We start from the raw sequence: 25,936 nt of genomic DNA, 5'->3' as shown, positions 1-25,936 counted from the left end.
CGCTTTGTTTTTTCTTTGATGGCATTCCTTAGTTCGTCCATCTCCCTCCTCATTTCCTGAAGAATATCTGAATTTTGCTCGGCGGGAGTGTTTGGCCTTCGATGGTCACTTCTTCTGTTGCTATCTCCCTCATCCTCCTGATTTCCCCTCGAACGATTTTCCTCCTGCTGAAGCCGTAGCCTCATTTCTTGGTTTTGCCTGGTCAGTTCTTCAACTGTGGCTGCAAGGGCTTGAACTTGCTGAGCTAGAGCCGCAGAATGTTGATTAAACTCCATCCTAGAGAAAATAAGAATAAGGAACCACTATTTCGAGTTTGAACAAGAAAATGTCGTCCCCACAGACGGCGCCAAACTGATAAGTGTAAACTTGTCAGTGATGTTCGTCGGACGGAGATGATTCTTCGACCTATAGAGATGGTCACCGGTGTGGTGCCTGCCACAACGCCTCCGATGCCAAAGTCAGAATATGAAACTCTCTTTTCAAGAAAAGCAATATAAAATGAACAGAAAAGCAAAAAAAATAATCTCCTTTCTTACTTGTCTCTCCTCCCCTTCGTGGGGGTGTACGGGTTTTATATATGTTTTCATCGTCCCTAGCCGTTGGAGGAGTTATGGAGGTCTTAATGCTCCATTGGGTAACGTTTTGGGGCTGTGTAATGAGGCATCAATGTCTCCAAACGGTTCGTACAGTTGGAAGTGTAACCGTTTAGTTGACTGCATTAAATGGACTGGGTGTCTTCGTCAGTATCGCTGCCTTCTACGTTGTCCATCCTGAGGGTGTTCTCGTCCGTATCGAAGGCCTCGTCCTCATAGGACAGGCTTGATGGTTTCGTCAGTACTTGTTTACCTCGTCAATAGTTATTAATTACTAGTAGGTTGCTTTGGCAGTGTTGATCCTTATGATGGGGGTAAATTTCGCCAAGTTGACTCTCCATCCAAGACCTCATTTTTCTATTTCTATTCTTAATCTCCATTTGATTAAGCAAACTCGAAGAATCAGTCATGGACTTCATGCAGTCCCTGGTTATTTTCTTGAAATTTACCTCGGAATGCTGGTATAAGAGACGAAGGCTACACTACTGCTTCTGCACCTTCAAGCCATGGAAATTTGTCTTGAATGAAACCTTAATGCAGGTGCAATCATATTGCCAATCAAGAAACGATCCACGCGGTATATCGGATAGCCAAATGGATCCATCTTGTAGTGACATCATTAGATCTTCTTTAGTTGGTCAATAGATATAGCGAGGTGTCACACTCAGATCATTAGGCCCATTACTTGCTTTCAAGTGACAAATAAGTTTGAAAGAAGTTTTTGAATCCATAATGTCATTGACATTAGCTACATCCTTTGCAACTGAAAAAAGAGCACATAGAGCAACTCCCATCCAAGTAGTGTTATTATACAATTTTCGAGTCAGACAGAATCTCATATGGGTCTCACCGCTCTGAATGTTGAATCAATGTGGAATTTCCTTTTGTGGGAAACAAGAATTATAATCTTGGGATGGATCAAAGTCTTGTAAAACAAAAATATTGTGTTTAATAAGTCTGTGAGAAATTAAAGATAGGAAGAGAAAATATTATGTTTGAGGTAAAACTTTATTAATTAAAACTTTATTATATTTAGTATATCTTTACTACAGCTCAGACCCTCCAAGTAATTATTCATGGCTATGCCCCTAGGGAAGGGGAAACCTATTACAATCATGATTATACCAAGCTCATTGAATCTATAACAGTTTGTTAAAACAACGTTTTAGAAGAATAATTATTGAAGCAAACTTTTCCAAATTTTAATGCACTTGGAATCAACTGTATCTCTAGCCAAGACAAGGACAAGTTTACATGGACTCCTAATTCATAATATGAAATTTGAATTGAACATAAAATCAAAAAAAAAAAAATTATAATAGAAATTCAAATCGAACAGAATGAATGTAAAGAGAAACTCACAGCTGGTGACACTACAATGTACACAAACAGGCCACCCCAATTTGCAAGCAAATAAAAGCTCCCAATGACCAAAAACACTGAAAATCGGAAAGGAAGAACACAACATATATACATGTAAATAGACCACTAGCTCAATTATTCAATTTCAAGATAGCAAAATAACAAAAATTACCAATAGATTATAGATCAAATAAGCCTATCTCAAAAGTAACTTTAAGAGCAAAATACCAATAGATTATAGATTTAAGTGTAAGGCTGTGTTTGGTTTTATGGAAATTGATTTTTGGAAAATATTTTCTACATTTACAAGTGTTTGGGGGGCAACAAAAAATGTTGATCAACCGGAAATTGTTTTCCGATTGACTGTAAAATAAAAGCCCTTATAACGAAAATTGGTTTAATGTTTAATTTTCTGTAAACTATTTTCTGTCTCACTCAAAACTTATCAACTGAACCTCCATGTCCCACACCACACCTCACGTCTGCCTACCCCCACTAACGTCCCTAGTCTCCATTGGCCAACTACCATAGGTGATAGGTGGCCACTGGCCGCTGCCATCACCGATAACGATCACGATTTTTTTTTTTTTTTTAAATCTAAAAATTTCTTATTTTTATTATATATGTTCTTGAGAGATGAGAAAATGTGAGAAAGTAGTAAAAAAAAAATATTTTTCATGGCATTTTTTAGAATGCAACCAACACTCTAAATTAATGTTGCCTAGAAGCAAAGTTTTGTCCAGAAGACAACCTGAATTCAAAATATTTTCGTTGTACTTTTGTTTTTGTTTCTGATCATAGAAAGTAATGAATTGCACCTTTCTAAGGTGGTTTATTATAGCATATTATTGGTAATAACTGTATTAAGTATTAACTATATTGAGTAAAACATTTTTTGAACCATTCCGTTTTGCCTCTTTTTATTACCATCTTTTCCCATTGAAAAAGAAAAAAAGAAAGAAATTGATTTTCCCATTAGTCCTTCCTTCAATGAAGCTATGCTCAGAGACCAGTTGTTATAGTTGCTACAGATATAACAAGAGATTCTTTCACTGCCGTTTTAGTTGGGCCTCTAGAGATGTGTTGAAGTAACACAGCAGCAAGGTATTCAGAGGTTAAGCGACAAAGAGGCTGAACAAGATGAGAAGAAAACGACACCAAGTAGCCTTGTAGTTAGAAATAAGGCAGTGAAGGAAACGGCAGTGTTTAGTTTAATGAAGACACGCAGCCCACATAGGTCACATGTGAGAAGAAGCAATGCAGATTCAGTTACTCAAAGAGCCAGTTGTCATTCATCTATTGGTTGAAGCCTTAAGCAGTTACACAGTGTAATTAGTTAGGAAATTAGTTAGGGAATTCCTAATTTTCCCGCTTCTTTGCTTTCTCTGTTTTTGTATATAAAGGAAGTGTAGTTATTTATGTAAACTCATTCTTCATAATCAATATACAGTTTTCAAACAGAGTCTTCTTTACTCGCTCTAAGCTTCTTTGAAGTTCTGTTAGTTTCCAGAGAATTCTTTTCTTTACAAGAAGCCTATGAAGCAGCCCATTCCTGCAGATAGTGGCCCCTCTTTTTGTTTTGTTTTTTTTTTTTTTTTTTTTTTTTTTTTTTTTTTTTTTTTTCCCTTCTTTTTAATTTTTTTTTTATATAAATAATTTAGCCTTTGTTCTCTTAAGAAGATCAAGCAATGTCATTGAAATACAAGATTTTTGTCTGTTATTCTTGTCCTAACTTGTTTAATATTCAATACCTATGGTTAATTTAAATGAATTAGAAAATTTTAGTTTTTAAATTTAGATTGAAATATAATTTGAATAGAGAATGAAATTTCAATTATTTTAATTGATGAAAAATTATGGAAATATTTGAGCTTTATTAAAATATAGCATTGATTTAACCAATTATCATGTGTTTTTATTTGAGTAAATCTCCAAAATCCACTTCATCATATACATATATTGGTTTTTTATTTTGTATAAAACGTGTTGTTAAATTTATATAAAGTAATTTATACTAATTGTCATTCTTCAAAATCCCTTGATTTTTTAAAAATAATCTAATCCAAAGTCCAAACAAAACATTTTTGATATAGCAAAAAAATTTTTTTTCCTGAAAAAGAAAAACCTATACTATGAGACATTTTTGTAGTCCTTTTTGGCATTTTCCTTTGTTTACATTTTTCTAAAATATTTAGTAACCATAAACTTAGTCGAAAACCTAATACCTCCTGAGGTGAGGTCTTAGAGACCCACTCTCTTTTGAGGATTTGAACTAGGTATCTAAAGGTTAATTGGGGATGGGTTGAGAGTTGGTGGAAACCTAAATTATTAGTAGCAAAACTATTCACAAACAAATTTTTTAATTGGGAAGCATTCAAGATTACCATGATAATAGATAGAAACCAATTGTGTCTGTACAGGCCAGGGATTTGAGAGAGATTGTGTTCATATTCTATTTTTAGGACCCCCCTCGATCGATAAAAAGATTGTACAAATAAATAGCCCTTAGGCTTTTGACAAAAGCCTTGTACTGTTGCATGACTTTTTGAATCAATGGCATTAGAATTTTGAAATAACTTGGATTAAATATCTCAGCACTGTGACTCACAGTTGTAGTGTCTATATTTTTCATTTTTCATTGTTACTTGCATTACGACATAAAGTCCTCTTAGGTGAGCCATTTAATCCATGAAGTCAGATTTGACCTCGAATTATAATTCCTTGAGTTTCACTTCAAGCCACATGCAGAACATTGAAGAGACCAAACTTAATAAAATTTGGTTTGCTCAAACAATTACTTACTATTATTATATATCTACATGAAATAAAAAAATTATTTTGATCTGATTATACACCTGATCACCCGCAGCCGCAAGTCATGTGCCATTATAGACAGAAAGAATGGAACCAAAGATCTCTAGTTTGCTTTCCAAAGCCACAATCAACTGTTGAACCCTTTCTGTTCCCCTGCCTTTTTTCCACCCAAAGCCTCAATCAACGACCAAACCATACTAGTTCTTGAATATTAGAACTGGTTTTGTATATTGCTAATTTACTATGACCGAAAAACCTACATTATTATTTAATTGAATTTCTTTTAATTTCAACTTTCACAGCTAGCAACTCATGCATCAGGTGGTCATAGCATTTAGCATGTAAGGCAGCAAGTGGTTCGTGAAGATGATACAGATGAAGATTAAAGACTGAGGCCAAAACGCACCGTATCATTTAGTCATCAAGTCCAATACGCAGCGTTTTGGCATCACTTAAGTCCGTTTGGATTGAACTTATTGTTGCTAAAACTGAAAACTGAAAACACTGTATTAAAATAATTTTTAAATGTGTGAATAGTATTGTGGGGTTATTTTTAATATTTTTAAATACGTAAATAGTGCATTTACAGTGTGTAAACAGTACATATACTGTTCACAACAGTAAATTTTGCCACTAAAGTCAACATAAGCTGCTTAAAAAAAAAAAAAAGAGGCAAAACGTGAAATTGAAAGACGCAGATGCCGAAACGCCGAAACCAAACGCTCACAATGTTTTGAACATTTAAGTTCAAAATGCAGCGTTTACTAAAATGTCTGTTATTAGCACGTGTGTTTAGTAGTTAATCTGTTATAACAGATTTCCTTATCTTGCGCTGAGTCTCTTTCTCTCTTCTGTTAGTATATAAACAAATCAAAGACTCAATGCAAACCATTATATTAGACTTACTGTGCAAAAAAATATATATATGTTTTTGGCTTGCAACACGAAAGTATAACGGAAAACTCTGCAAAAATTGGATAGAAGTGGTAATCCCTGTGTTCATTTACATGAGCACAAGCATGCATATTTATGCTTGTTAAAAATTGTCTCTGCTGTCTATTGTCCAACCCACAAATAATTTTCATTTCATCTTCCTTCTTTTGCCCATTAATTTAATATACTTGGTGCCCAAAGAATTTGTTAATAAAACAGATGGTTTTTATCCTTACCCACCATTGACATTATTTTTTAACCTATCACTAACAATCTGCCATATTAGCTGATGTGAAAATGTTTTATCAATTTTTTTTGTCCATGGACTCTCTCTTTTGAGAAACAATTTCCCATTGTCTCAAAGAATGTTTTCCATCTTATTTTTCTGCGCAGTAAAGATTATCAGTTCTTTGGTATAAGGTTAAAATTGAAAATTAGATGGAGGATGACTTACCAATAAGTTCAGAAGGAAGAGCCCAATAAGAGAGATTATTCTTCCAGAACTCGCTTGCCCTTGACTTTAGGATCAATGGGTCCACTCAGATTTCCAAAATTAGACTCCTTCCTAGATCTGGAGGTTCTACTAGATGTTCCTTCACCATCATGCTTTTGCTTATCCCTATTTCCATCATCAGTGGGCTTGACAGATGATATGCCAACCATCCAACGAGGAGTTCATGCTATGGCTTATTGTTTGCTCAAACTCTTCCAAATCATCAGACGGGGAGTTCATTTGCTCAAACTCTTCCAAATCATAATGGTACAAGAGACGAAGGCCACATTTCTCCACCTTCAAACCTGGGCAGTCAGCTCTAAATGAAGCCTTAATGCAGCTCACTTGATTCAGACAATTTTGAAACGACCCACGCCCTTCATAGGATAGCAAAATGCATCCACCTTGCTGTAACATCACGAGATTTTCTTTAGTCAGGCGATAAGCGATAAGAGGTCTCACACTACCAACATTGGTTTGCAAATGATATACAAGGCCATAAGTAAAATCTGAATCCAGAATGTCAAAGTGGGCAGTTGGATTCTCATCTATAGCAAAATAAGCACATAGAACCAAACCCATCCAAGTACTATCATTGTACAAATTTGGAGGCAGAGGGATTTTCAACCGGGGCTCATCGCTCCGATGGTTGAACCACTCCAAAAATTCACTTGAAGGCAAACGGGAATTATAGAAAATGCATCGATCCCAGCCCTGTGAAACAGAAATATTGTGTTTTATGGGTGAGAGTGAGAGAAATTAAAGAGAGGGAGATGGAATATATTGTTTGAGACAGAAAAACAACATAGTTATTAATTACCCGTGTGTCAGTTTTGTGGATTGCATTCTGAATCCCAGACCAAATTTTTCTATTTATATTCTCAGTCTTCTTTTGATCAAGGATGCCCAAAAACTCAGACTCGGACTTCATGCAGTTCTTGAACTCTTCCACCGAATGCTGGTACAATGGACAAATGCCACAATTCTGCGCCTTCAAGTAATGGCAATTTGTCTTAAATGAAAACTTGATGGAGGCACAATCATATAGCCAATCAGGAAACGACCCACGTGGTATGTAGGTCAGCCAAGTGAATCCACCCCCTAGCACTGACATCATGAGATTTTCTTTAGTTGGCCAATGGATATGGCGAGGTTTCACACTCAAGCCATTACTTGCTTTCAAGTGACAAATAAGTTTGCAAGAAGATATTGAATCCATAATGTCATTGAGACCAGCCACATCCTCTGTAACGAAAAAAACTGCACATAGAGCAACGCCCAGCCAAGCACATCTATTATGCAATTTTCGAGTTAGTCTGACTGTCACGTGGGACTTGTCACTTCGAATGTTGAACCAACGCGGAATTTCAATTGGAGGGCAACAAGAATTATAGTCACAGGATCCATCAAAGCCCTGTAAAACAGAAGTATTGTGTTTAATAAGTGAGAGTGAGAAGTTAAAGAAAGGGAGAGGAAATATTAGGTTTGAGGTAAAGCAAAGTCATAATTTATTAATTACCAGCAAGTGGCTTTGGGAGAGCTGATTCGTAGCTCTACTAATTTTCACTTTATAACGAGCTGTTAATTGATCGATGAAATATTGAGATTCATGTTGCTTTTCCATAATGCAATGATCTATTATTTTCTGAAACCAATCATCACCCTTATGGTAGAAACTAAGCCCACACTTTTGCACAATGATACCTGGCCAATCGCTTATAATTGAAGCCTTGATGCAACTGCATTCATTGAACTCATCTAGAAACAGACAATATGGAATATAGCACAGCCAAAGAAATCCACCCTCAATATCTAGCCACGTAAAATCCTTTTTACTGGTTCGGTGGACATAGATTCCTAGCTCTGGACCAGCTAGGTCCGTTTCCAAAATACAAATAAGATGGTGAGAAATCGATGAAGGATCTTCAATAATTGCAGTTTGATGCTTATCGCTTGAAAAATAAGCACATAAAACAAGTCCCATCCATTTGTTGTCATTGAAAAAAGCATTGGATATATCAATTTTCACTGATGGCTCGTTACTATGATAATTGAAACGATGTAAAATTTCCACTGGGGGAAAACAAAATGAATATTCAGAGTGCCCACCCTGCAAAATAAATAAAATTATAGGACATAGAGGGGGAAGTTAATGGTGTATTTGAAACAAAGAAAGTAATCATAATTTCTTACCAGCTGGTCATATTTATTGAGTGGAGATACAACTTCGTTAGGAATGTTAGGCATATGCGTCCATCCTTCCTCTTGTATCGTGCCACTACTGCTAAATTGACATCTGAAATCCCGAAGTGCAGAAATGGAAGCATTGCAATGTTTCAGTTGTTGCTCAAACTGTGACAGATCATGCTGGTACAAAAGACGAAGCCCACATTTTTGCACCATCACGCTTGGCCAATCACTAACAAACGAAGCCTTAATGTGGCCACATTGATGCAGCATATCCTTCAAGGCCTCACCAGGTATATAAGATATCCAAATGAGTCCAAAGAATAGATGTAACCAGTTGTTTTCTTCATCAGTGGTGCGGCAAACAAGGATTTGATTGTCTAGACTAGCTTTACTCGTTTGGAATTGACAATATAGAAAGTGAGATGAATTTGCTGAAACTGTATTTTCTCGATCTCTGGGGATTAAAATAGAAGCATATAGAGCGAGCCCCAACCAATTGTTGTCTTCGTACAAATTTGGGGGTATCTCAATTGTCACCGAGTGCCCAAGACGACAATGATGATTAAACCACCTTGGAGTTCTTCTTGTTGGGAAACAAGAATTATATGAAGTGGACGGATGTAAGTACTACAAAATAGATACAAAACAGAAATACAGTGTCCAATTAGAGGGAGAGAGAGAGAAGACTGTTAGAAGTTAAAATTGTTTAATTAAGCTTTTTAATATTTGACAATAATATGGTGAATTCCTGTGAGAAGTCTGTTGATGTTACGTGGAGAGTTTATAAATGGGAACAAAGAGTTCATTTACAAGTTAAAATTTTATTTCTTGAATACAATAGTGTACAAAATGTTATGTCATGTAAAATCCTAAATGTAGTATTGGATATACCTCTATATTTGTAATATTTAATTATAACAAGAAATTGATTGTAAAATGAAGAGGATCCTAATACTTATAAATGTGGGGAGTTCATATAATATATGTAATTGAGATAAAGGTTGCATGGTGTAGTATATAACTATATATATCCCATGCATTATTTCATTTTGAACCAAGAGTGAAATACGAGAAAAAAAAAAAAAAAAAGGTAGTTAAAAGTTTTCTTCCTCTTCGTGTGAATGTGAGTTTCTTCCATTTAGTGTTATGTGAATCAAAGCCGAAACCGAGATTTTATATGTGTGGGCAAAACATGAATAATTTTTTTGACCACTTAAGAATAAAATATACACTAAAATTCCAAGCCAAATTAATAAATGAAAAATAAAACTATCATTTATTAAGCATTAACAAAATAAAAGATACAAAATAAGTGTTTTTTAATATTTCAATTCAATCATATATGATCCATTAAAATGGAACTCAATGGTTTTTATATCCCAAAAAGCATGTACAATATTAGTTTTTACTAAATTTTGTCACAATTTCCCTTTTAATATAAAAAATCAAAGAAATTTTTAGAAAATTATATTCCATTTTGTTGCAAATGTACATGCTCCTATATGGGGTGTCTACAACTCCAAAATTGCAATAGAACCTGAAAGAGATAGTGTAAGTATACTCACTTTATAAGCAAATTATTGGGCTATTGATTTCATAGTCCATATTAGTCATTGACACGATTTAAAAAAATTAATAATTTTTTGAAATTTAAATGTCGAATTACATTATGCTCATAACGGTGAATAATCATTTTTAAGAGTATTTTTTCATGATTTGTGAAGTCTTACTAATAATCTAAAAAATATTTATATGCCTCCTGAGGATCCAAAATGAGATAACAATAACTACATGCTCACTAAATTCATGATTCAATTATAGTAATTGAGAATTTTCTGCATTGATATAGGAAATATTTAGTTAATAATGATACTCAATTGTAAGGTCATCCTACTAAGAGAAATGCTACGTCTACAACATTTCTACAACATTTTTACAACATTTCCTAAGTGGCAAGTTGTTATTGGTTGTTATTGTTGGGGCAAAAAAGTAATCTTAGTGTTAGTTTCAAATTTGAACCAATAACAACTAACCACTTGTAATTTGTTATAAAATTGTTGTAGACGTACCATCTCTCTCCTACTAATGGTGAAAGAAAAGAACACTACAACAATTTACTTTTGGATCCTAAAATGAAACAATCAAAGTGTTATAAGAAACATATAGGCAAAATAGGATTTTTTTTTTTTTCAAAAACATGTACGAAACAAATGCCTTGAATTAATCAATGACGTTAACTTTTCAAAAACATCATTAGAAAGAAATGAAATAGGATTTTTTCAAAAATCAAAAGGTGATTATATACATCCCATACAGGCAGTTCAGAGAGCTCACATCACAATCAATACGAAACAAAAATGTAAAAATTCATATGAGTAGTTAGTCTTAAGTAATATTCACTACCAAAAAAAAGGCCTATGGCCGCGGCTAAAAAACGCGGCTACAGGTCTAAAAAACGCGGCCATAGGCTATAGCCGCGGTTTTTTTAGCCGCGTTTTCTACCGCAGCCTAAAAAGCGCGACTATAGCCCTCAGAGGGTCTATGGCCGCGTTTTATGACCGCGGCCTAAGCACTGGTGCTATGGCCGCGGTTTAAACGCAGCTTAAGCCCTCGCCATATGGCCGCGTTTTAAACGTGGCCTAAGCATAAATCTTAGGCCGTGTTTTAACCGCGGCTGTAGAGTGGCCCATAAGGCCGCGATTTAAGCGCGGCCTAAAGACTGGGCATTTGATATGTACCAAATCACTTCCATATACACATCTTGTCAATGTGGGACTATACAGTTCCATGCAGAATCAACAACTATAGGTCTATAACCAAACCTTGAATTTGCAAATAACTATACCCAAAACCTCACCACCGTGATTAGAATGAGAAAGTGAGATAGGGGGGGGGGGGGGCATTAACGCCAAGAGAAGGGAAACAAAGAGAATCACCACCGAAGAGTAGTGGTCCATAGCCATGGAGTTTTGGTTCTATGCTGAAGAGAGATCAAGAGATAATGTGAGATAGAGAGAGAAGGAAGAGAGCTTAGGTTCGACCATGGTGACAGAGCTTAGAGCTCTTGGCCATGGAGGCCATTGCCATTTGGGATTAGGGTTTTTAACCTAGCTTTAAACCTCAAAATCCAATCCACCATTAAAAACCCATAGTGTATGAACTCAAGTTTTGAATCTTTTGATTTTGTGAGATAGAAGGAAAAGGGAATGTAATTGTGGAAAATTGAAAAATTGGGAAAAATAAAACGAAGCAGAGAATAATTCTAATGCAACAAATAAAAATTTGTTGCAATATATTAGTATTTTTAATCTCTATTGCAACAAAAATAATATGCCCACATATGTATGTCTATTGCTCTCTTTGTTGCAATAACTCTGTTGCAAAATAGCTTTTTTTTTTCTTTTTCTTTTTTTTTTTTCTTGTAGTGAAATTATTTACTCCCTCCATCCCACTTTTTTTTGTCCTCTTTAAAAAGTTAAACTTTTTAAGGAAACATAATTTATTATTTTGTCTACTTTTAAAAATGAATAAGTTTCCAAAACTAGCCTTAAAAAAATTTATCAAAAAATTGAATTAGTAAATTAATAGGGGTATAATAGGAACATTAGTAAATTAATGAATTTTATTTTTAGAAACAAGACAATATTTTGGGATATCTCAAAATGGAATAGAGGACAAAAAAAGAGAGACAGAGGGAGTACTTTTTTCTTAGTGGAGTTATATATATATATATATATATATATATTGAGGAATTTTTTGGGTTAGTAAAAATGGATTTTGTTGTTGTTTTGTTTAGGATGTTACTAACCTCTTATTTGATCACTTTAACTTTTGAGTTTTTTTTTTTTTTTAAGAGCTCATTTCCAATTTTTCAAGGGAAAAATTATTAGGTACTCCAAAGTACCATAAATACGTACTCCCTCCTCTCACATGAATGGTGGGTCCCACCATTCATTTAATTAGTGAGACCTACCATTTATGTGAGATGAAAGAGTATGCATTTATGATACTCAGGGAATACACAATAATTTCCCTTTAGAGGGAGGCCATGCATGATTTTTTTTTTTTTTTTTTTTTTTTAATAAAGAGCTTCAAATTTGATAAATTAATATAATTATATACTGCTTAATAGAAATTTAAAATCCAGGATCCTTGACGTACATTAGTGTTTGGAAGTTCTGTGAAGGCCCATCAACTTCCAACACAGACGACTATGGGTCCGTTTGGATAGAACTTATTTTGCTGAAACTAAAAACTGAAAACTGAAAATACTATAGCAAAATAATTTTTAAATGTGTGAATAGTACCGTGAGACCCATTTTTAATAAAAAAGTGGCTGAAAAGTGATATTTGTGAGTCCGTGAACAGTGCACGGGTGCACTGTTCACGATTGAAAAGTCAACCTTTGCGGCTGTTAAAAAAAAGGCACGCAAGAAACGCAAAACGCAAAAAACGTCCTATCCAAACCGCACCTATATATATTTCATAGAATTAATTAAATTTGCACAAATAATTAAGAATTCTTACCCGGAAACAATTGTGAGGGTATGAGTCCTCCACATAAGAATATTGAGCAGTTACACTAGTCGCCTCCTGAGAAATGAATAACCTTTGGGGGTGTAGTTCCTCATAAGAGTTCTTTGTTCCAATGAATACGTCAGGATGATTATCCCATATATTGCAGAATTCCCAGGGATTGCAGGAGTCAAGGAAGCTATCAAATGGGGCAGAGCATTGCACCAGTATTTGCCTTAACTCTTCCATGTTATGCCGGTATACAAGATTGATCCCAAAACTCTCTGCAGACAAATCTGGAACTGAGTTGTTAAGCCAGAATTTGGCCTCACTACTTTGACTCCAAAAATGTGCATGCGTTGTACGTGGGATGAACATTACCCAAATGAATGCACGTCGATTTAATGTAACTAATTCGTTGTTGATATTCAATAATCCATTGCATACTAAACGTGAAGAACAAGAGCTGGTCCGGAAAAAACAGTAGAATGGGAACGCTACAGTTTTTTTTGAACCCAGACTCTGTCGAACTGCAGTTGGATGCCTATTAAATAAGAAAAGACCACATAGTGCAAATCCCATCCAATCAGGATTATATAGCGAGATTTCCATTGACTGCTTATCTTCGCAACCAAACCACTGTGGGATTTCACGCTCAGCAAAACAGCAATGGAAAATTTCACCCTCATCGAAATTTTTCTGGAAAACATGGCAGAAATTTATATCAGGCGTGATCAAAGTTTTTCTTTTTTATTTTTAGATACAATGGTATTTGAAATCTGTAAATGGTTATTATTCTTTGACCATACACCAATGAGTTCCCTTTTGGTGTAGGCTAAATTCGAATTCATTTCCCTTATTTAACAACAAAAAATATTATCAGTTGAGCAGTTTGAGCTAACTAAAATCTACTAATATATTGGTAATTTAACAAAAAGTCTAAAAACACAAAAATTCTTAAAATCCTTCTCACGACTGATGAGATGGTATGTTATGATCAGTGATGTCATACCTATGTGAAAGGGATGTTATTTCAATTATAACTTATCACATCAATAATTGTGAAAAATATTGAAAAGAATATTTGTGACCGATTTGATTCAATGAGTGAAGAAGTTGTACAGTCTTTATGATTTATAATAATACTTAATTGTTGGTCTAAAACCCCCGTTTAGCTAAAAAGATATTCTGAAAGAACAGAGTTTCAGAGAGAGAATAATACAACTTGTACTATATATATCCTATAAATATGTTGACAGAAAAAATTGGCTCTAGAAATATACGGCATGTGGGGGTGACAATTAATGCTGTAACTGAAAAAACATATCAAAAAATAATTGATTCAATTTTATTGAAGGAATATTTAAGTTGTTAAGAATTAAGGTTGATAAACGTTGCTTGTCAGATTCTAGTACAATCGAAATCCAGAAGTTGAAATGCTGAAAGTTGTTTTTAATGAAAAATACAAGTTGGTCAATTGTTTTTGCAGTAAATGAAATTTCTAGACTTATGTAGTTAAAGAAAGTAGAAGTGATTGAGGAAATTTTTTTTTTATAAAAGATTCTGTTCATACATAGGGCAAATACTCTTTTACTTGATTTTACCTTGACAAGATGGAAATTCTTGATTCCTTGAAGTTTCAATATACTTTTGCTTTCCAATAATATTTGCAAATTTTGGTTTCCAAATACGATATAATTTGTTTGTTAGAGTTTGTATCAGTTCATATGTCTAGTAATATTTCTAAATTATAAATTCACATTGTTTTTATAGGACGTGCTGTGAAGTTCATGATTTCTCACGAATAGAAAGTTTATTGACACTCAAGGATGATGTTCAAAACTAAGATCATAAATCTGAATGGCTTTGATTACTCAAAAAAATAAAAATTAATTAATGTCTGAATAGCTTAGGAAGGTTCCCTTTACAAAGACGGACTCAAATGGTGCATTGATCATCCAAGTACGTGAAGGTGAAGACACTTAGAAAGTTGATTCTACATAATTTTTTTTTTTTGGCTAAGTGAATGAAGCTTATAAAGTAGGTCTCAAGCACATTTTAAAAGGGGTACTAATACTATGGTAATTCTACTCCTATGAACCATTCAATTATGATGATAACTTCAAAATGATGGCATCTGCATATAGTATTTTCATTAAAAACTTAATTTGAAGGAGGCAATGTAAAAAATGACAAATTAACCTTGACTAGATTATCCATGTTGATGTTTTAACTGTATCTATGAATTCTAAGCTTATTATGTATTTTACTATTAGCAACTATAATAATTTTAGTTGTGAGCAGAAAAGACTAAATTGTGTCTTGTTTATCCTCTGTATGTATGCTATGATACTAATGTTAACTTTCTTGAGAGAGAGAGAGAGAGAGAGAGTGAACCTCTAAACGTGCTTTGATCAAAGATTCACTTGACATAATACTTGCATATTGCTCTTTCCTAGCTGTTGCGAGAAAACCAATAAAAGAGCTCGGACTTGTTTCCGAAGAGGTACAGCCCTCTGCTATATTTTCAATACTTGGTTGAAGGATGGGCATGGGTTGAGGCATCCTGCAGGTATCAAAGAACATATCTTAGAAATTCAACATACTGACATAAAAATTTGATAAATGTCTCATTCAGGTTAATAAAAAATTGTTCCCAGTTAAAATACCTTTGCAGTGAGGAAGAGAAACCAAAATCTTTGCTTGCCACTCTTTCCTCAACTTGATGTAACAAATTTTGATAAAAACACTCATGATAGGCATCTGGACTTTCTAACATGCACTGGGCTAATGTTTGCACAAACTTTTCAACATCTTGCTCGTATACAAGGCGGAGTCCACACTCTTTAACCCGCACATCTGGTTTATTGTGTTCAAATGAAGCCCCGATATGTCGACACTCTTCCAGCCGAAGTAACACTTGGGGGATATAAAATACCAAAATTCGATGGGGTGACTCAACAAAAATGTCTTTAGATTCCTGACAGACCCTGTGACGAGTGAGGCAAACTCGATGACTAACTAAAGGATTATAAAAGTTGAGAAAACTCGCTAAATCCTTATTGTCACCAGAAATTGCTGGTTGCTTGTGGACAGTATAATAAGCACACAGCTATTCCCATCCATCTCCCATCATGCTGCAAATTGGTCGTCAATTTAATTCTTATGTCAGAACAAAAACTTCGATTACTGAACCAGTCTGGGACTTTCGTATGAGGAAAGACATAATCATATTTATCGTTTCGAGCCAAGTCTCCCTGTAAAATAAGATGAACTAAAAAATAGTTCAAATGATCGAGACAAAAATAAATATAGAAATATAGTGTTCAGTGAAGAATAGGGGAGACCTGATACACTCTTAAAAGCAATGACATTAGCTTTCCTTTAAGCCGGTCATTGGACTGACTAGATTCCACCTTATCCATCTGGCATTTGGATCTTTGATTGATCTTGCCTTCAGATTGTACAAACTTTTCCAGATCCTGCTTGTAAACTACACCGGCACCACACATCTTGATCATGACATAAGGGCTGTCACTCGTAATCAAAGTGCTAATCCAACTGCATTCCTTTAGAAGGTCTCTAAGTAGCCAAGCTTGAATAAATAACTTAAAACTAAATGAACCATCACGGCGAAGGGGTTCAGGTACGAATTCAGAGATGTCAAGGTCCAAGGTACATCTACCTACAGGACCTTCAACCATGTCTGGTCTACAATTAAATTCGATAAAAACTTTATAATCCTGACTGTTCAAATTTTTATGGACTACAACAACAGCAAACAGAGCAATCCCTAGCCAACTACTATTATCATGCAGATCCAAAGGTAGTGGCATTCTTATAGATGACCCAAGGTTCTGATGGCTGAACCACTCTGGAATTTCAGTTGAATTTGAAAACTCCATAAAGCTTTTATTTTGATGAACTACTTCCTGTAAAATATTAAAATACATAATTACAATGATGTTCAACGCACATGTTTGTGTTGTGTGAGAGAGATAAAAAGAGATACAGAAATATGAAGTTAAGTGAAGGAATAAAAAGGGATAAAAAGAGACCTTGGCACTAGCTCGTATAAACTTTACCAGATCTTGCTCGTACAGTACACGCGCACCACACATTTTGATCTCGAAATAAGTGCACTTGCTCCTAATAAAAGCCCTAATGCAACTGCAATCCTTTAAATGGTCTTTAAGTTTCCCGGCTGGAATAAGTACCTTCAATCCAAATGAACTAGCATGGAAAAGGGGTACAGGGAGATATCGGGTTATGTTTAAGGGACAATTTATACGTGGAACTTCAATCATGTCTGATCTACAAATAAAGTCAATAGAAACTTCATCATCCTGAGCAGAAGAAACATTGTTCAAATTTTCAAGGATTACAACACTAGTAAACAAAGCAATCCCTATCCAACTACTTTCTTCACGCAGATCAGAAGGTAGCGGAATTGTTACAGATGACCCAGGGCTCTGATGGCTGAACCACTCTGGAGTTTCAGTTGAATTTGAAAAGTCGCAGAAGCACTTATTTTGCTGAATTTCACCCTGTAAAATATTAAAATGCATAAGCATAAAAAAGATGTTCAACGCAGGTGTTTGTGACATTGTGTAGTGAGTGAGAGAGAGATACCTCAACAAATCTTTCTAAGGATGGATCGAAGTCATCGTATGGTAAGATCGGAATGCGGATTGAATACTTTTGGTCATCATCCTTGTTGTTACAAACAACCATAGTGAACCCTGTCTCACCCGAAGTCCATGCAACATCCCGATTTGAATACTTTTCCAATAAAGGACATCTTCTTGCACTTACATATCCTACACTTAACGGAAGGTCTGGCAATGATTGAAGCCTGCTACAATCATTCATCTTAAGAGATTTAAGCTTAGAAAGCTGAGAAATACTATCAGGCAGGCGTTTAAAGTTGTTTTCGCTCAAATCCAGTTCCTGCAACGAGTATAAGCCACTAAGATCATCAGGGAGTCCTCCGTCCCATAAATTGCGGTCAGCTAGATTTAGAGATACAATAAATCTTAACCTAGGCAACAACAGGTTGATGGCCTCTTGGATAGGGAAGCAACCTTGGAAAAAAGCATGTGCAGCACGGACGAGAGAGAATCCATGCGAAAGGCAGGATTTAGGTGGTTGATCCTTAAATCCCGATAGATTAAGAGTTTTCAGAGACGGCAAATTGACACTTGGAAAACTTGAAAGGTTTTTGCAACCTTGAAGACTCAAGACCGTCATGCCAGTCAAACGCTTGAGTGATGATGGCAATTCTTCCACAGCAATCCCATCTAAATAGAGCTCTGACAAGCTTGTCATGTTAGTTCCAATCTCTGAAAACTTCTTGAGACTTGAACAGCCAGATAGAATAAAAATTTTTAGAGATTTCAAGTTTATTTCGCAAGGGAGGCCAGTAAGACTTCTGCAATCTTTCAAATTTAACAAAGTAAGCTTATTGAGAGCTCCGACAGATGGGTGAAGCTCATACAAACTTGTACATCCTTGAAAAATCAGCCTCTCCAGATTTGGGCATCCGATGAAGTTAGGAGTCTTGACTAAGACTTTAGAGTCGCTAAGATCCAGGAGTCTTAACTTGGCCGAGTTCTGCGATAATAAATAGATATTGGAAATTAAGTAGTCAAGAACTTGATCCGCATTTTAAAAATAAATAAAAAAGCAACACTAGCATGCATTGATGGAAAACTTACAGTAAGTCCCTCTGGTAATTGCTCAATGTGGCTGCGAGGCATGGTGAGTTCAACAAGATTGTCCGGTTGAAAACTGATCGGCATGAATTTCAAAGGATAATCGTGCCACTCCATCATTCTTAACTTATTAGAAAGAAAATTGAGGCCTGTAGGAAGGTGCACATTAGAAATTTTAAGCAACCTTAGACTTTTCATATATGAGAAGGCTTTGTCATTCAAGTTTTCTTTACGTGGAGGCGAGTTTAGCGCCATGCCTTCTACAACTTCTGTTCCCTGAAAATCAAGAACTATGCCCTCTACAACTTCTGTTCCCTGGTAATCAAGAACAATGAAATTAGCGTTGGGAAAGATATAGCAAAAAATTGCTAGAATTACAGAAATACACACTTCTCTAAGTTTATGTCTATATACTAATCCACTTACTGTATTTTCCTTCAGCACATGAAACACATCCTTACAAAACCACAACCTACTGTGTCTTCCAGGCTCTTGAGGTGATTCACGACGAACAATTCTCCAACCCATCTCTTGTATTAAATCATGCAGCCATAATTTTCCCCCTAAAATGGCAATGAGAGATTTGTCCTCGAGAGTTTCTATATTCTTCTCGCAACCAAAACCCTCTATGTGTGCCACTCGATTTTTATCCTCCCCTTTGAAGAAACACGCAATATCCAAAAATAGACTTTGTTCTATTTCATTCAATCCCCTATAACTTATTTCAAGTCTATCAAGAATTTCTCCTTCAGGGATTTCTTCTAATTGATGTAGGTAATCTTCCCAAACCTCTCTTGGTCTATCAATCAAGGAGGAACTCATAACTTTAAGAGCTATAGGAAGCCCATTAGCATACTTCACAAAACCATTGGACAAATCCTCAAAATCATTTTTAGGATAGGTTTGGTTAAACACAATCCAACTGAAGAGCTCCAAGGCTTCATCATTATCTAATCCATTTGCCCTATGTACAATAGTATCCCGGTGATGCCTTATTAGCAAGTGCTTATCTTTACTTGTGATAATGATCCTACTCCCTAGGCCAAACCAATCACAACTCCCTGCTAATGCCTGTAGTTGTTCAACTTTGTCAACATCATCAATAACAATAAGAACCTTCTTATTGGATAGTCTAGTCTTTATGACTTTGATCCCCTCATGATAGTCCCATATGTTTTCTTCTTTTACCTTCAAGGTCTTAAAAAGAAGTTGTTTTTGTAAATTAACTAGACCAGCTTTTTCTTTTTCAACTGTTTCTCTAACATCACGAATAAAGCAGCTAGCTTCAAATTGATGACAAATTCTGCCATAAATGGCAAGTGCTAGAGTGGTTTTACCAATCCCTGGCATCCCCCAAATCCCTATGAAGTGCACAGCATCTGACATTGTACTAAATAAGTTCATCATCTCCTTCACACGTGAGTTTATACCAACAAGGTGCTCATGATCATTTGGGATTTCATGATTCAATTCATCAAATATGTTTTTTGTGATTTCCTGAATATCTTCTGATTCATGACTGTATTAAAAAATAAAAAATAATTTTGATGAGACAAGGGTGCTAGCCACAAAGAGACAAAATAGCATTAAATGTAAGATATTTTGCTTCAGTAGAAAAATACAAGCCATATTTTAGAGTATTAGAAAATTGTGTAAAATTTACGCATTTAAAAATGAATCAGTGAGTGTATAATTGTATAAATTTAAAGTTTGTTATAGTAATCGTGTAAATTTGTAATGGCACTATTCATTTTGTCTTTAGTTTTTTATTATTTCTTTACGTATCTTGAGGATAAAGAAAGAGAGTGAATGGTAGTTGTTGTATGTAATAAAATAAATTAAAAAAAAAAAAAAGAGAAACAATTAAAAAATCAAGAAAATTTGATATTTTAACAAAATGTAGTGCAAAATAGATAATCTAATTTGTGGTTTTTTGAAAACTGAATATGTAAAATTTAAAAAGTAGGTTTTTATGCTAAAATAGACAGAAATTTTTGCACGAACTGATGCAAATGCTATTACCAGTCAAAACAACCCGAAGATGAAGAAAGGCAAAAAATAATAATAATAAAATAACTTGTTCTTTCATACTTAAGCCAAGGGCCTTATAGCTGAATTGGTACTTTCTCATGCACAAAGGTCGAGGAGGAAAAAGGTTCTAACTGTGAGTTAACAATATATTGTAATTATCTCTACTTAAAAAAATAAATAAATAAATAAACCCTCTATTTTATTTGTGTCAAGTTAAACACCTCTACACTTTCATTCCCCCAAAGAGAGAGAGAGAGAGAGAGAGAGAGAGAGAGAGAGAGAGAGATTTATCAAAAAGGGAAAAATACATTAGAGTACTTAAAACATCACCCTTGTTTAAAAAAAAATACAAAAAGTGGTGGGAATAAAGGTTTTGATTGTCACATTAATGAAAATATGGAGGTTAAATTGAAAAAATTAAATATATAGGATTTAATTTGTCACAAATATAAACTTATAGGTTAAAAAAAAAAAAATTCTAAGAACCTTTTAAACTTCAGCAAAATTAAGCAACCATCATGGTAAAACATGAAATTCATTACAACAACAAAACCGAATACAAGGTCTTAAGGCACACCTTGTTTAAGTACAAACCATCTAACTCAAACTTAAGAGTTCTAACTACGCCCATAGGCAGACAGGTAAAAATCTCAAAACAGCTATCTTGGACAGCTCCCAACCTAGCTAGCTTATCAGCGCTTCTATTTGCTTCTTGATAGCAATGATTAAATCTAATATGGGGAATTTTGGTAGCCAACAGCTTGCAATCATCCACTAGAGGGAAAGTCAAATTGTTAAAGCAAGATGGGGAAGTCAGAACATCAACGACAAATTTAGCATCTAAATCAACTTTAGCAGTAGAAAAATTCCTATCAACAAATAGTGAAAGACCATCGCGGAGGGCCCATAACTCGGCTTGAAAACTGGTGGTGATGCCTATATTTCTAGCAAAACCTAATATCCATTCACCATTCTCATCCCAAATTAGACCTCCACCACCTGCCAACCTAGGATTACCCAAGGAGGAACCGTTAATGTTTAGCTTCACCCACCCTCTAACTGGTTTTTCCCATCTGATTGCCTTAACAACCCGTGTTTCTGCTTCCTTGGGATTATATGCACAATGATAGTACTCCCTTACTCTCTACATTATTAGCTTAGAAAGGTTCGGGTTTGAGTTTTTGTTTTTGAAAACCACCTTATTCATGTTGTCCCAAATCATCCATACTGCGAAAGGAAATAAGACCTTCCATGGTAGCCCTTAAGGAGCAAATTTCTCTATGGTACAGTTCATGACTAACCAAGTGTGAAAATTTTGATCAAAGAAAGACCCATTATTGTTGATTATTCCTAGTGCATTCCAAACCACAGCAATAATAGGACAGTTTCTGAGTGCATGCTCAATGGATTCAATACCACCATGATATAAAGGGAAGCAAGTCTCCATTTCCATACCCTTCGCAGCCAGGCACTCTTTGACACCAAGACTGCTATAGCAGCACTTCCATAAGAAGATTTGGATTCTAGGGAGGGTTTTGATGGACCAAATCCAACTACCATGAAAAGGCTGAGGTGGACCAAGGTCCATAGCAAGTCTGTAAGCACTCCTTAAATCAAAATCTCCATGTTTTGCTCCCATCCAGATCAGCTTATCTTGTCTGTTAGCTACTATGGAGATCGAAGTTGCTTGTATTTCCTTTCTATTGTTAGGTGGAAACTCAAAAGGAATCTCATCCCAATTGCAACCAAGGTTTGTAAACACATCCCCCATTTTGTCCTCCTCACTAGCTAAGGGCAGAGGCACTTGTATCACCTGCCTTAACGGAACTTGGTTTGACCAATTATCAAACTAGAAGCTCAACTGGCTGTTTCTCCCTGGCATCCACCTTGTACCTAGTTTGAACACATTCTTCCCTTTCTTCATTCCAGTCCAAAGTTAAGAGCAAGGAAGCTTATCTTGGTTCCTTGACCTCACTCTTAACTGGGAACAATATTTATTCTTTAGTACTCTAGCCCATAAGGCTTCACCCTCCGTATGAAATCTCCAATTCAATTGTTCTAATAAGGTAATATTTTTACCCTTGACCGTTTGCAAACCCAAACCACCTCCAATTTTTGGTCTTGTTATCTTGCTCCAACTAACCCAATGCATCCTTCTAACCTGGTCTGTGGTTCCCCAAAGGAAATTCCTATTCACTCGGTCTATTCCTTCTAGAATCTTGTTGGGGAGATAATTACATTGCATAACATACACAGGTATGGCTACTGAGGAAGCTTGAACCAAAATAGCTCTTCCTGCTAAGGAAAGCAGATTCACCTTCCATCCCACTAATTTTTGCTTCACTCTATCCAAAACGAAGTTGAAATCTTGGCTAGATGAACCCAAGCTTTTTGATAGGGATTCCGAGATATTTTCCTATAGTAGGAGTAGTCCTAAAACCAAGAATATCCCCCAAGGCTTCTCGTGTATCTCTATCCACATTTGGAGAGAAATAGACCCTCGATTTTGACTCACTAACCATCTGTCCAAATCTAGTGCAAAAACAGTCTAATACCTCTGTAATAGCTAAACAATTGATACGGTCTGCCTTGGCAAACAACACAAGGTCGTCGGCAAAGAATAGATGGGAGAAGGTAGGTCCTCATCTTGAAGCTTTCACCGGGGTCCAAAGCTTAGCTTCACATTTTTTTTCAATAAGTTGCCCAAGGTAATCCATACATAGTATAAATAGATAAGAGGGGAGAGGGTCCCCTTGTCTAATTCCTCTTGTTAGGCAAAATCCCTTAAGGCAGCCCCCATAAAAAGGATTAAGGTGGAGACAGTGGAGACACAACTCATGATAATATCAGTCAGGCTTTCAGGCAAGTTCACTCATCTCAAGGTGTCCCTAATGAAGCTCCACTCCAACTTGTTGTAAGCTTTCTCAAGGTCAATTTTTATCGCCATGTACCCAACCCTTCCTTTTTTTCCGACTGATGGTGTGGATTAGTTCTTGCACAATAATTGCATTATCTGTCCTCCTTCTACCCGGCACAAAGGTTGTTTGGAGAAGGGACACTAGCTTGCTTAGAAACGGCCTCAATCTGGCCACTATGATCTTTGTGACCATTTTGTAAACTGTATTGCATAAACTAATGGGTCTATAACTCCCAATAGTCTCAGGCCTAAGGATTTTAGGAATGAGAGCTATGAGTGTCTTGTTCAAGTAATCTGGAATTCTCTTCTCCCCAAATATCCTTTTAACTTCATTTTTGACTGAACCTCCAACAAGTAGCTAGAACCGATGAAAGAAACCCACATGAAGGCCATCCGGCCCCAGAGCTTTGGATGCTTTCAAAGGCATGGACACCTCAAGAAAGAATGTCTCAAATATTTGAAATCAAAGGGCAAGATGTATGCCACAACTATTAGCAACTCTAATTCATCCAATTCTGATTCTGAGGAAAGCTGTGACGGAGAAGGGAATTAATCTACGTTTATGACTATTACCCATGTTGAGTCTTTAAATGACTTGAATCTGCTTGTACAAGAGCTTGGAGAGCATAGTGATAAAAAATCATTGGGAGTCATTGAAGAATCAGATGCAGAAGAAGATGAAAGCACAGCTGATCTTCAAGAGAATTATGACTCACTCCTTGAGAAGTCGAGTGAGTACACAAGGGTGGCCAAGGCAGCTGTGAAGAAGATGAAGAAGGCAAAGGAGGACTATAAAAGTCTCCTAGTCCGCTATAAGGAGGCTAAATGTGAGATAGAGACACTGAATGGTGAGCTATTAGAAGCTTACACAAAAGTGAGATTTCTTGAACTAGAGGTAGTGCAAGCAAATGCCAAGATAGAGAAGGTTTCCACCAAGAAGCTAGATGATGTCATTTTATCTCAAAAACATTTCTCAGACAAGTCCGGGTTAGGATATACGGGAGGGAGTAGCTCATCGGCCAATGTCACCAAAGAAGTGAAGTTTGTAAAGGCCACAAAGCCAATTGTAGATGACTCTACTCCTAAGAAAGTTAAGGATGGAAAGAAGAAGAATGTGATTAATCCACGAATGTTGAATAAGCCCCGTAATCAATCAAAGGTCACTTATGAAGCTAGAGAGAGATCACTTCCAAGATCACAACAAGATTCTAGAATGAACCATGTGTGTCATCACTACGGACTTCAAGGTCACACCAGACCAAATTGTCATAAGCTGAGAGCACTGAGGAATGCAAGTGATCAAAGGTCAAGAGGACCAAGAAATGAAAAAAGGACTTGGGCTGTTGAGCCATTAAGAGATCAAAATGGTGATCCTGGAATGATGGACGTGATGAAGATGATTGGAGCATTCACCAACTGCTTAGAAAGCTTCACTAGAAGGTTTAAAAGTCCTAACTCTCGTACCCAATCCTATAAGGATATCACCCAAAATGCACGTGATGTGTGGGTGAAGAAGGGTACTCATGCAGAAGCATTACAGCATGTCCATGCATAAATACTTCCTATGCTTTGTGATTTTGCTAGGTTGTGTGCTTTTTGTTGAGTTAATAGCTTGTTTTGGAATTTTGTGTATTTTTTTGTTTTTGCATTGATTTAAAATGTTTTTACATTGTTTGTTTTTTTTATCAATATTTCTCTTGATTTTGTGTCAAAAAAAATCCAAAAACACATAAAAATAAGAAAATCAAAAAAGTTTGATCGACATTGTTAAGTTTTATCTCAAAACATGTTTTGTCTTGTACCTTTGTACCAATGGCTTTGTGCACCTACGAGCGCAACTTGTTCCATATGCACTTATATCATTGTGGAAGAAATCTTGAAATCTATGTGACTGTTGTAAATAGATCTTCAACCTTGTCATGAATGACTAGTGAATGGTTTTGCTGATCTAGAGGCATGCATAGACTTGTGCCTATATATCTTCCCACTCTTTATTTTATTGTTTTTACTAAAAGAACTCACCAAATGTAAATCTCCAAATGAAAAGAGATAATGAGCTGCAAAAGCCTGTCGCACATACTAGTATTTTACTAGGAAAAGGGGAAAGCGACCAAAAATAAAATTGTATGATGCCCAAAAAGCCAAAGGCTATCTCATCAACGTGAAATATCAAAAATTTTAGGCATCGATCTCTCAATGAGATGTGTTGATTCAAAAGATCAAATGATATGATTGATCATGGAGACAAATGAAAAGCTTCAAAGATATTGTTCTCTAGTTTATGTGGAAGATCATATGTGCATATTTTTGTAATTGAGATGGGTCACATTATCTAGTGCTAGTTGTGTATGTCTTGATTGAATTGATCATTGAA

At 35.7% G+C, this 25,936-nt stretch overlaps 2 protein-coding genes across 2 annotated transcripts; both read right to left on the bottom strand.

The window, feature by feature from the left end:
* Positions 1 to 5,688: 5,688 nt before the first annotated feature.
* On the bottom strand, positions 5,689 to 15,956 carry LOC112041155 (uncharacterized). Its single transcript, XM_065760105.1, has 7 exons — positions 15,570 to 15,956; positions 15,298 to 15,466; positions 12,913 to 13,599; positions 8,389 to 9,012; positions 7,715 to 8,305; positions 7,016 to 7,609; positions 5,689 to 6,909 (listed from the first exon to the last, which is right to left on the bottom strand). Exons 1-7 carry the CDS (start codon positions 15,677 to 15,679, stop codon positions 6,334 to 6,336), a joined length of 3,351 nt encoding a protein of 1,116 aa, XP_065616177.1. The 5' UTR covers positions 15,680 to 15,956; the 3' UTR covers positions 5,689 to 6,333.
* Positions 15,956 to 22,416, bottom strand: LOC112015685 (TMV resistance protein N). Its single transcript, XM_065760095.1, has 8 exons — positions 21,947 to 22,416; positions 21,404 to 21,652; positions 19,041 to 20,133; positions 18,618 to 18,929; positions 17,533 to 18,513; positions 16,959 to 17,447; positions 16,248 to 16,832; positions 15,956 to 16,157 (listed from the first exon to the last, which is right to left on the bottom strand). Exons 1-8 carry the CDS (start codon positions 22,414 to 22,416, stop codon positions 15,966 to 15,968), a joined length of 4,371 nt encoding a protein of 1,456 aa, XP_065616167.1. The 3' UTR covers positions 15,956 to 15,965.
* Between the last annotated feature and the right edge of the window lie 3,520 nt (positions 22,417 to 25,936).

Source organism: Quercus suber, unplaced genomic scaffold (assembly GCF_002906115.3).
Source record: "Quercus suber isolate HL8 unplaced genomic scaffold, Cork oak 2.0 scaffold_353, whole genome shotgun sequence".
Taxonomy (NCBI): Eukaryota; Viridiplantae; Streptophyta; class Magnoliopsida; order Fagales; family Fagaceae; genus Quercus; species Quercus suber.
This window is presented reverse-complemented; position numbering and strand designations above follow the sequence as displayed.